Genomic DNA, 13,044 nt, shown 5'->3' on the forward strand with positions numbered 1-13,044 from the left:
TTCATGTAAGCTGCTTAAGTTATGTATTCATAAATGAACATAAAGTTCCTCATCATTATTCATCCCTAAAGGGGCCTTAGTTTTCATTCGAATTATGAACTTCGATTATAATTGTCTTAACTTTCTAACTCGGTTCCCTCCTCTTTCATGATCTGGGATGTGATCTATACCATAATATCTCAGTGTCCTCCAATCATTCGATGTATGTGTCTGTAAATGTCTGGCTGTCGCATATGTATAATCCTTATGGGTAATAGCTCTAATATGTTCAAGGATTCTTTTTTTAAGTGCACAAATTGTACTTCCTATATACTTTAGACCACAATGACATTCTATTATGTAAATTACATATTTCGCTTCACATGTAATTTTATGTTTTATAGACCATTCCTGCCCATTTGGTAAATTGATTTTCTTCATTGATTGCCCTATTTTGCATGCTTTACAGGAATTACATTTGACGAAGCCCTTGTTCTCTACCTCAAGCCAATTACTATCTTTTTCTAACACAAAATGACTTTTAACCAATATATCCTTAATACTGGGTGCCTTTTTGTATGAGAACAAGGGTTTCGAACCTATTATGGGTCCCAAATCCGAATCCTTGCCTATTATTCCCCAATGTTTGCACAGAATATTTTTAATTAATGTGCTTTCCTTGGTGTATTGCATAATCATTCGCACTTTTTCTTCAGATTCTCCTTTTCTTTTGTGAAATAAAAATTCCTCACGTTTTTTAGATTGAATAATACTCATATTACTCTTAAGGATCTTCTCATTATATCCTCGAGTTTTAAATCTCTCATATGTTTCATCCAATTTTGTTAGTAGATCTCTATCATGAGAACAATTTCTCTTCATTCTAATAAATTCCCCAAAGGGGATACTATTTACTAAATGGGCATCTCCTTTTCTCCGAATTATGCCAACCTAGTGATGGGTTGGTGGGAAAGGGAAATAGCATGGAACAAACAAAATGAGGAATTTGCTGAGAAAGCATTACTATGGGTTCGTTTCATAGATTAGCTTTTTATAATTTGGAATGGATCAAAAGGTGAATTTATGCAGTATTTCAATATTCTGAATAACAATGAAGTTGGTCTAAAATTCACTTATGAAACTAGTAAAACATCTATAAATTTCTTAGACATTACTATCTACGTTGAGAACAACAAGATTGAAACTACGGTGTACTGGAAGGAGACCGCTTGTAATAGTGTACTACATGGTAAAAGCTTTCATCCCAAACATTTAGTAAATAGTATCCCCTTTGGGGAATTTATTAGAATGAAGAGAAATTGTTCTCATGATAGAGATCTACTAACAAAATTGGATGAAACATATGAGAGATTTAAAACTCGAGGATATAATGAGAAGATCCTTAAGAGTAATATGAGTATTATTCAATCTAAAAAACGGGAGGAATTTTTATTTAACAAAAGAAAAGGAGAATCTGAAGAAAAAGTGTGAATGATTATGCAATACACCAAGGAAAGCACATTAATTAAAAATATTCTGTGCAAACATTGGGGAATAATAGGCAAGGATTCGGATTTGGGACCCATAATAGGTTCGAAACCCTTGTTCTCATACAAAAAGGCACCCAGTATTAAGGATATTTGGTTAAAAGTCATTTTGTGTTAGAAAAAGATAGTAATTGGCTTGAGGTAGAGAACAAGGGCTTCGTCAAATGTAATTCCTTTAAAGCATGCAAAATAGGGCAATCAATGAAGAAAATCAATTTACCAAATGGGCAGGAATGGTCTATAAAACATAAAATTACATGTGAAACGAAATATGTAATTTACATAATAGAATGTCATTGTGGTCTAAAGTATATAGGAAGTACAATTTGTGCACTTAAAAAAAGAATCCTTGAACATATTAGAGCTATTACCCATAAGGATTATACATATGCGACAGCCAGACATTTACAGACACATACATCGAATGATTGGAGGACACTGAGATATTATGGTATAGATCACATCCCAGATCATGAAAGAGGAGGGGACCGAGTTAGAAAGTTAAGACAATTAGAATCGAAGTTCATAATTCGAATGAAAACTAAGGCCCCTTTAGGGATGAATAATGATGAGGAACTTTATGTTCATTTATGAATACATAACTTAAGCAGCTTACATGAACTGTGACAGTGAAATCTCTGATCGGCTAAACTCCTAAATAACAACTATCCGAAATCATCATTGTGAGCATTGGATACAAATTAAATTTGATCTCTTTTGTTTTTAGAGCAAGTTCTAATTTATATGAAACTAGTTAAACAATAATAAAACATTTTTATAATAGTATTACTAGAACAATTGAGTTAAAATATCAGTATAGAGTTAATGAAGGTAACAGGGGAAATGTGAGATTGAAATTATATATAAATGAAGTAAGTTTGCAAGATATTTAACTTTAAAAATAAAAAATAAAAGAATATGGAAATTTAATTATGATTGTATTTTCACCATGAATAGATTGTTTGTAAAATCACGTAATTCTGAAAATCTGTATTTAATTTATGTAACATTTGTTTAACTACAGCTCCCAGCATGCACTATATGAGTTTAATATATTCCACTATAAAAGGAACTTGCTTTGTTAATTGTTTGTTGAACTTGACAAAGACCATCCGGTCGAAACGCGTTGTTCTGTTCTTTTTTGTTTCAAATAAAATTCAAGAATTATTTTCACCCTGGTGGAGTGCACGGCTAAATTTTTGATGCAACATTTACTTTTGGGCTGGTTCACCCAGAGCTGTAGCACCGGTACTCGTTGAGCGCGGCGCCTTTCATCGAACCGCGTTGCTGTCTGATATATATATATATATTTTTTTTTTTTCACTGGTGGTCCCCATGGCTACGGGGGGGAGGGGGCAGGAGCCCCTACCGCATTGAATACATGAATGCCCCAAGGACCTGACCCAACTGGGGGCTCCAGTGAAATAAGCTCAGGAGCCTGTGGTTGATTTTCATTTTTTTTAAATGTTTTAATTTCAGTGGATCCACCACACCTCTTGTCAAATATTTTTTTTTAAATACTTGCTTGCTCTGTGGGAGAAGGGGAGGGCGTTAGGGGGAGGGACCCTACCACCTGAGCTTTTGTTTTTTTTTCATTTTTTTTTTCTGGGACTTGGCGGAAGCCAAGACCCAAGATGCCCGCCAACACTTTCTTGTTGAAGTGTTGGCAGCCAAACAGATCTCACACGCGTTCAAGAGGGTTTGCGAAGCCTTCACATTCCTATATATACAAATTTCGTTTTTGTTTTTTTACTGAAAAAAACTACTTAACGGATTTACGCCAAATCACAAAAAGGGCGTTTTTCTGGACCAAGAGCTACCTTTTTGCCAAATGTGATGTAATTCCATCCAGTGGTTCGGGCTGTAGACCTATGAAATATCCATATGGGAATTAGCATTGGAAACACACCTTTTTTGATCCCCCCCTTTTCTCTGCCCCGTGTGACAGATCACGGCAAAACTTTCCAGAGTGCAGCTGACATGACTGTCGAATTTTTTTAAAAAATTCGTGAAGATACATCTAGCAGCGCCAGAGATATAGGCAAGTCATAAAACCCTTCTTTCATAGAAACTAGGTCCTAACTATAATTACCTAGTGGCGACCGTGTGCGGCCGGGGTTGAAATAATGTATAGTAATTAAAATTACTTTATGCTAAAAAAAACACTGAAATTCACTGAAAAAAAACAAAGGTTACAGGGACATAAGGTAACTATAACTTGTGCCTTCGCCATGCACAACTAATGACTCCACATGTTATGTCATTGATGAGATCTTGTATGGCATCTTTGATAACACTGCAACGTTTGCAATAACATTATTGATTTTAAAAAACTGTGTATGGCCAGGACGCGAGTTATAGTAACCTTAGGGCGCAAGTTATAGTTACTTGAAAGAACTCTAACTATGAATGCAGAATTTCAATGGTTTTGCACAAGTAAATTCAGAACCTAATTATAACGTCCCTGTAGCCTTTGTTTTTTTCAGTGATATATATATATTTCATTTCAGTTCTGAATATTTTGACGTGCAAAGAGAGAACACTAGACATTTGCTAAAGTGGATGTGCAGCGGTAGGCGTAGAACAGTTACCATAGCATGACAGGGAACCAAATATTGCACTTGCTACATACAGCCTATGTACATTTTTACTGTTTGCACAGGAGATAAAATAGTTTCAACAACTGTCTACAATAAACAGCCAAATCAAAACAATTGTGGCAAAGAGTTCTTCAATGACATGAAAAGTATGTTCAACATTAAAGGCATGGCTCCCTTCGAAGAGGTCTAGGTTCAAAAACAAAACTGTATGCAATCCATTTAAAGGAGTAGCTCTAAGGCACTGTGCCGCGTGGCAGCAAATGGGCTGGTAATATCAACATATCTGTAAGAAGAATTCCAGTCTCATTGACTGCCCATAACAAGAGATACAATGAGGAATGTTCTAAAAATAAAAACCTGAAAATATTTCTTCACAACACGGTCCTAATTGAAGAGCAAACCTGGCAAGTTGCAGATGGCACTAACTGTGATGGCAGCGGGAGACTAGCTCCTCACGTGCTATCAATTTGCAAGAAGGCGGCTGGAATAAAGAGTGTTTGGTGTACTCGCACTTGTTAATTAGGCTCTGCAGTTACAGGGACAGCGAAACATTTTGTAGTTACAATAGCAATAGGATCAGCATTTGGAAGCAAACGTACCTGGGCATCATGTAATGGAAGGCATCCAGCTGCTATCAGCAAGAAGAGTGCACTGTCAAGGAAAACAGAGAGGCTTAGCCTGTGGGTCCATTTTAGGTCCAGCGAACGCTGCACAACAAACAAGCTGGCTCACGGCAGCCATTTTACAACAAGCCCAGGGGCCCTACCCAACCATGACGTCGCTGCCTGCTTCAGGGCGCGTGACAATTCCCCCCTGTGTTTCAGGGAGAAATGTGGCTCAATGGTTAGAGCGGCAGACCCTGAAGCAGAGATCTGGCTCAAGACCAGGGTTCAAGTCCCGCTTCGGCAGTCTTGGGCTCAATTCCCCTTGACCAGATAATTCTCGCCTCGGTGCCTAATCTAATTCATGGGTCCCACTCTGCAACTCTGGGCAATAGCTTGCTTAATCTCCACAACGGCCCCAACAGCGCTTGGATGCCTGGCTTCACCCTGGGGGTGCTCAGGAGTGGGCGCCTCACAGGGAAAAGCCAGGAGGGGTTCCATAGCGGTATGAGTACAGCGCCTTGAGACCCTAACGGGTGAGTAGTGCGCTATACAAGTGCTAATTTACATTTTACATTTACACTGAAGGAGTAATATAGATGTTTTCAGCTTAACTTTACCGTTAGGTTTAGCTGAAAGTCCGGGCATTTACTATGTTTTTCTTAGTACCACCGTATTTGTTTTCACAAGTAGCTCCAGTGTAAACTGATACATCATAGCAAAGGTTTATTTTTGTGTGGGACTTACCTGGTTTTCTCCAAGATGATGAGAAAAAGGTCACCGATGAGGCTCATAAGAGACATTAGGGCACCATAGTCAAAAATAACTGTTTTGCCAGGAGGTGTGGTTCTTGTTCTTTGATCATCCAGTTGAGAAGACGCTTAAATATCCAGAGACTGGGCAAGGACAGAACCTCTTTACATTTCTCAACTACAGGGAAGCATTTGGGAGAATATAACTACCACTTTCTTTAACTGAGTTTTTGTCTGTCATCATTTGCTGGTAGCCATGAACGAATCGTTCAGATTCCCTGAGGTAGAGCCTGCACCCAACACTGCATAATAGGTTGTCATTCCAGCACTGAACAGAACTTTCATGACATACCTTGTCTTATCAAGTCTAGTAGAAATTTCAGTGACTTTGCTGCATACATAGGTTTCTTTTCCAAGTACCACACTTGAAATATAACATATTAAAAACAGAAATTCAGTCAAACGTTATGTGCCAGACACTCAGAGACTATCACACAGCAATACTGACAAAAACCCTTCCTGGGGTAAAAATACATACTCAAATCCCTCGGGTAGCATCTATGAGCCTGCATTACTTGGATGCCGCATTGTAGAGTGTTTAGCTTAAAAATGGCATATTACAGATGATTGAGTACAAGAGGACGAAGATGAAACCATCACATTTATGGCAACGGACATGATAATGGCCAAGTCAAAATGCTCTCGCAAGAGTGATCCACTGCAATCACAGAGATGAAGAATTCACTGTGTGAAGGAATGGCCACACTGTGACAAAAAACTCCTCATATTTCTGCTTTTGCAAGGGCTGAAAAAGAGAACACTAACCATGAAGATTTGCTTTAAGACAACCCTTTCTGTGAGAACTGTATTTCTAACCCTAACCCAGAAACTTCCATTAGCACACACTTCCTCCTTGTCAGAGTTCAGCAACATTGCTTGTACCACACCACCCCCGTGTCACACAGCTGCCTACCGGTCCTCTCTGCTACACTCATCTCCCTGAAAGACTCATCACAGCTAAGTAAGGGGAGATGTGCTGGTGTCACTGACTGTTCATCTCCAAAGCTTTAGAGGTGGCATTTCTTCCGATGCCTGTACTCTTCAGACCACTGGTTGGAAGAAAGATGGCTATCGAGCAGACTAAGACAAGCTGCTGAGGAGAGCAGAAACTGTTGCCTGCGGCTATTCATCCTGAGTTACACTAAATGTAGTGTTTACAGCTCATATAAAGTTGAATAAATAAGTATTTCACCAAGACAATGCACAATGAATGCTTGGCACTTTGAATTTGTCAGTTTGATACATCTCAATGTGTGGCGTGCTGCTTAATAATTCTGTACTACCCAACACATACCGATCGCTTCCGTATATGCAACAGATCCATCAAATATGGCTAGAGAGTTTAGGTGCTTGGTACCAATTAATCATTACTGATGAAATGGTGAGCAAAAGCATTTGGTCCAATAACTGAATATCATTTTTCTTCAGTTGCTTTTCCTGTGTCACCACCTTAACACAGAGACATGTGTGAACACCTTACCACCTGGGCATGTGATTACTATATCGATTTGCTGATTTAAAGAAAAAACTTCAGAAATCTGTGATGAAACCTAGTCCGAATTTTCAGTTTTTATTATCACCTCACAGGAGTGAAGCTAATACATATGCTTTATTGGCCAGGTGTAGATATCCAGCCCCCCTAACAGATTTCTAACTCCGTTCAATTTCCCCAATTGTTTTTTACAAAATGAATACAAATAAACGTATCTATCATTTAATCCGAATTTGGTCTGCTATCCAAAAGTTTCTGAAATCTCAACACCTCAGGGAAAATTGTACATTCTCTTGCAGCTAACTTCAGAATACAGATTAATAAATTAATTCTTCTAGTTAAAAGACATACAAGTGGAGCGTTACAGGCTTAGGCAATATCACATCCGACAGTCACAGGCACATTATCAAATAAATCCAATATAATACTATCAATTGAAATATACTTTCATTGACAATAATATTTAGCATAATCTATCTCAAGCTTATACTATTTCTTTGATGCAATATAATAGTCTCAGTACACTACCAATATGCTCTACCTCAAGCTTTGTGATGACCTTACTATCTGAAGGTCTAAACTGTAATGCATGTACATCTTGCTGTTCTATGTCATAACCAATATCGTATCATTTGTTACTTCTACTACAAAGACTGTTTCAACTTAACCTGTTTACTGGGTTAGTTTACTGTTGACCACAAGAGGCTGCATGGACATTACTGTTTAAAGAGCATGTCTTCAACCCTGACAGATGAAGAAGTGAGCAGGCTCAGAGCGCAGCAGGATTCTAAAGTTTGGGATTTGACAGGGAATAAAGCGCCCATTATCATACTCAGACCAAGCAAATTAAGTTAGTCAAATAAAGGATTCTGCTGATCTGGGTGGGTTGAAGGAGGAGGAGTAATGGCATTTCTTGATCAAGAAGAGTAGCCTGGTCTGCTGGAATGTTCTGTGAACCAAGTAAAGTTATATGGCTGAAATTTAATTTGGGGCTTCTGATCAACTAAGGAATTTAAATATTGGTGAAATGTGATAACTTGAGTCCAACTGGCACAGTGTACACATAGCGGATGGGCCAAAAATAACTTATGGAGGCTGAGACAAGAACTACTACAGTAATAAATTCTAGAAAGCATTGTAAATCCCTGCCTGTTATCCCACTTGTTACAGCAGAAGCACCCTGAGAAGTATTGATGTTTGTAGAAGGACATTTTCTATCATAAAGTCCTCTTGCAAGCTTTGTCCTGAACATCACGGGAACCCGACCCTTTCCTTCACAATTTTGGAGAACACTGTAACTCTCTGTAGTTATTTCCTAAACCTTTGAGCTATCGTTTCAGGCATGACCACTCAGAAATTGTAGACAATGCTAAATAAGAAAGGGCAGGCGTGCCTCTCTCTTTTAGAGTTATATTTGAGGCCTCATCATAAAGTTACAATTTTTGAGTTATATTGTGGTCAAATTATTTTGTCAAATTATGCATTCTTCGCACGAACTACAAACACCACTGAATACCCTTGATCCACTGCAGCATACTACAGAGTGAAACTAAATACACTTCCCCAATATTCTCATGCAAGACCTGGGTATAGGAACCAAACGTACTTGGTGCTCAAGATGGACAGCACGGTCCTTGAGCTATTCCCACTCTAAGCTGAAAGTAAGCTTACACCAAAGGACTCAAGAAGATGAGCTGCTGTGTTGTCTTGTGCGAGAATGACAACTGCCTGTGGAGAGCAGATGCAGTACTGCACATTTTCAGGAGCAGCTGTTGTGAGGAGACCTGTGGGAGCCAGAGTTAGACCATGTCAACTTCGGAGTTGAGGTCTCTTTCCCCAGCTGCTTGTAGACATCACTGAACACTATCTGTTTGCATCTCCTGGACCCAGAGGAAGAGCTGATGCTGTGAGGGTAGGCACATGATACTTGGGTATGAGTAATTATTAAACTGATTTTCATATATTCCTTTTTAAGTACCCTTCACACCCTTGAAACACCATTACTAAAAATGCGTAAGCGGTTCCTGTTACAAGCGTATCTTTCACAGGTTTCTACCACTTTCATAACCCACTCTTTACCCATTTGTTATATAACCTTTTGAGGACTCTGTCTTCAGTTTTATATCGAATAGATCACCATTCCAGTCTAACTCTTACGTTCCTCTCATGCCTTAGTTTATTCCCGGCTTGCCCCTCTAATCAGCCTGCCCTTTTTTCATTCTTTAAAATAAAGGCCATATTAGTTTTTGCCCTTGCTATTTCTCTACTTAGGAGTATGACAAGGTCTTCACTGCAGGGATCTGTTTAACTCAACTTAGAGCAAGAATTTTTCGCTAGTTTGAAATTTGGAACTTTCACCAAGATAGCAAGCTAGCCTCTTTTTCAATGCCCTATGACTTGGAAAGGAGGTAAAATGGGATCTTCATTACACTAAGTAACACTGAGTTATGTCGTCACAAAGGAAACATGATAAGAAATGAAAATCAGTGGATGATTTTCGTGAGGTTTATTACACTGAACATTGCAGATTATTTATAAACACTATTCAATTAATTATCTACACTGTTTGACAACAGAGGGTAAGCTTACGATGTTCCCTTATGACGCAATGAGCATGTGTTTCTTAGGGTCAAGATTATTCAACTTGACCTCCTTTTCTCATCAGGCCTGGCATCTTCCTCCTTTGCACTGTTGTGTGCAGTGTTGTCACTGGGTATTCGTTTTGCATTCTGATAATTTCCACTACCTCACAAAGAGGTGGCGTTGCATTTATATTACTAGTGAGCAGACGTGCCTGCTTAGTCATTGTTTCGTTACCATTTTTCTGGTCAATCTTGCATTGAAATGATCTAATAGCGAGTGTTAAATAACCACTTCATTTTGTTTATTTCAGTTATCACTTTCACCCTAACCATCATACACATATGTATTAGACTAGAGAAAGTAGTGCCGCCTATAGAGGTCCCGGGGTCCCGACAAAGGCCATAGACCCATTTTGGGATTATGGTTGTGGCTGAAACATATTGACAAACAGACTTAGGGATCTACAAGTGTTCACCAAATGTCACTTTCTTGCTTTTAATCTTTCCGGGGCAACTGAGATAAAGGTGAATAAGGGAACCCTTAGCTATTCTTAACCACAGGATGACTGCCACCCAAAATTGGCAAAGCTAGTTTTTCTTTCTCTGATGGACTCGTAAATATATGAGTTCATAAGTGCTACTTATGGGCGCACTCCGACTAGTGATATGCCTACTCCAAACAAGGAGTGATTCCAGTGATGAAACATGCCATCAATGGCGATTTAGGGTTCCATGTCCTTAGAGAGGACTTTGTCTCTGGAAAGCTGAGGGACTTCCAGGCAAGTGTTTAGGTTTGCAATATTCCTGTATGCTTTCTAGTATCGTATGGAGGATTTACCGCAAACCATTAAACCTCCTTCTCTACTTTGCTGTGAACAGACTGTTACAAAATGTCACTTCTAGGTGGTGGGAGCTGTCATCACAACTCGATGGTGAAAGCGGACGCGGAATATCATTTTTGGTCTTGGAGGATGTCAAGAAACATAGATTTCTGGTGTTTACAGAATGGCAGAACAATCCCACTTACATGGAGGTAACAGCCAAAGCTTGGCAGGAGAGTTAACATGGGCAGGTGGTGCCAAAAAAGCCAACAGTAATGATTAGTAGTCAGCAGATGAAGTGCCTCCACAGCAAAAGACCACTTGCTGAACACTAGGACAGTCAAAGGGCCAGTTGTATTTAACCGACCAATGAACGATGAGTAGCAATGCAAATAAAAGTTCATTCAGACAGTTTTGCTTATCTGAATGCGAACATACTCCACAGCAGGCTGTTGTAAATGCTGCAAACTGATGTCACATCAAAGCTGCACACTGGGCATCACTTAGACTGCTTTGGTACAATGAAAAATTAGGGGTTTGTGTATTGCGGCAGAGTTTTGTACTACCACAGATTTATATCTCATTTCTTCACAGTAATCCAGTGTATAGTTCCTGCCAGAAAAAAGGCTGGGGAAAAACAAAAGCGCTCATACGTCTGGATACCTGTGCAAACATGTTTGTTGTGCCCCCAAACTCTAAAGCTGGTGGAAATACTAAGCTGAAAAGTTATCGCCGTATTCACAAAAATAGCCTCAAGCTTGATAAAGATGTCATCTTAACTCGTATGACTAGTTAGAGAGGACTCGTGCACGAGAGAAGGGCGGATTTTAAAGAACAAATAGTGCAAGGATTTTGTGTGCCCTGTGCAAAGTACAATTTTACCTTTGTGGTGATTCCGATCTCCTAATTAAAATAAAACACATTTTGGGACTTTTCCCGCATTCTAACACCACCAGCCAGAGGAGGTGATCTGAGGCTGAATGTGGTCTTGTCGCCTTATGGGAGCGTTGGCAATGTTTTCACACACGTCCATGGAATTTTATGCAAAATTAGGCAAAAATCCAAAATGACTGGCCAAGGATTGCAATGGCACACCTTTTAACTAGAGTTTGATTGTACAGTTCGTCTGGTTTACATTTGAAGAAGCCAGATTTGAGACTGCTTTAATTTTCATATTGCACCTTCTCCTGCCTCATTTCCTGTGCCGAGTATCACATTCTTACAACCACAAATGTAGATTAACATAACTTCTTGAAGTGAGTATAACATCAATAAACAGGATCGTGCCTTTTAGAACAATCTGCTTTTTTTGCAGCTATGTGCTTTCCATCGCAAATGCCAAGAGGACATATTTAAGCCGGATAGTTTCCCCGGCACACGGCCAGTGTCACACCACAAGTTTCGTGTTACACCATCTTGCATGCTGCAAAAAAGGAAAACCAGTGAGAAGGAAAGCCTAGCCAGCACTAGCTAATTCATCCATTTACTTCACGCCACTACACTGTTTAAACCTTTCACCACGGAAAAATATCTCTATTTTGTATGAAAAGAACAATTTGAGCTATAGTTAAAAAGGAAGTGCTCCAACAATTGGAAGCCTCTTACCTCCATACTCTGGCGGGGCACACTTGCTATTGAAATAAACAAAAAACATAAACGCATGTTACTATTTAGAGTTCAAACACTAGAAGAAGCATCATTAAAAAGCAAGACTTTTGGGAAATTACTCAATAACACATCCGTCTTCTGTTTCGGCTCCATCGCTTCTCGCATAATTCAAAGGCTACGGACACTGGTTATTTCAATTCTACCAAAAGTAAATTCTTGGCAGCCCTCAAGTGTACCAGTTCTCGAAGCAAGCGAGTAGCTCATCCAGTCCAGGTTTTTTCTTTGCATTCTCCTGCGTGAAAACCCCAATGATTCCACTATACATTCAGTTCCCTATGTCACAGAACGCAAGGAAATACTTGGACTGAAGGAGCTACTGAAGCACGGACCTGGGAAACTTGATAGTTAGCCCCCGAAGGAAGGCAGCAGTGCTCCACAAATGGGAGGTTTTATCCGATTACTGATCAACAATCTTCAGTACTTTTGAGTCCATCTTCTCTTTCCATTTCTTACTGAATGACGTATTTACCACTCCAACAAGCACTCCTTGGGTATTTTACATTTGCTCAAGTTAGCCAATTTCTATCACAACACCTCTCCCATAGCTCACAAGCTACTAATTCCTGTTGGACAAACTCCTCCCTCTGTCCTAACGTAGGGCGCAAGGAATGGGCCAAGGAAGGCGGACCCTGGAGTGATGGCGATCATCAGTAAGTGAGCGATTTCTTTATATATCGTTCTTGCTCAAAAAGGGCCTCTGACCAGAAATTTCTTAACTAAATCATGACACAGAACCGTGCAAAAATATGTGCACTGAATAAAAGCAAAATTAGGTTGTTGAAGTTCAAACAAGGGGGACCAAAGACAGAAGTTCCAAATGCTGCATGCAATCTATAATGAAGAGAAAATATTGAAGGTGCATCCCAACTGGGTTTCTTGTAATTTCTTGTGATGGATACCCACTGTGCTTCTGCCCATAAGCTGAACATCCTCTATGTACA

The 13,044-nt window shown here is 39.4% G+C and overlaps 1 protein-coding gene across 1 annotated transcript in view; it reads right to left on the reverse strand.

Annotated features, from left to right (window-relative positions):
• Positions 1-13,044, reverse strand: part of TMEM241 (transmembrane protein 241) — a 533,877-nt gene that overhangs the window by 395,066 nt on the left and 125,767 nt on the right. Inside the window, exons 6-7 of the mRNA XM_069220019.1 lie at positions 12,041-12,066; positions 4,726-4,777 (exon numbers count right to left, since the gene is read on the reverse strand). Coding sequence (XP_069076120.1) covers positions 4,726-4,777; positions 12,041-12,066 — 78 coding nt within the window. The remainder of the gene's footprint in view (positions 1-4,725; positions 4,778-12,040; positions 12,067-13,044) is intronic.

This window comes from Pleurodeles waltl, chromosome 2_2 (genome assembly GCF_031143425.1).
Source record: "Pleurodeles waltl isolate 20211129_DDA chromosome 2_2, aPleWal1.hap1.20221129, whole genome shotgun sequence".
Lineage (NCBI taxonomy): Eukaryota > Metazoa > Chordata > Amphibia > Caudata > Salamandridae > Pleurodeles > Pleurodeles waltl.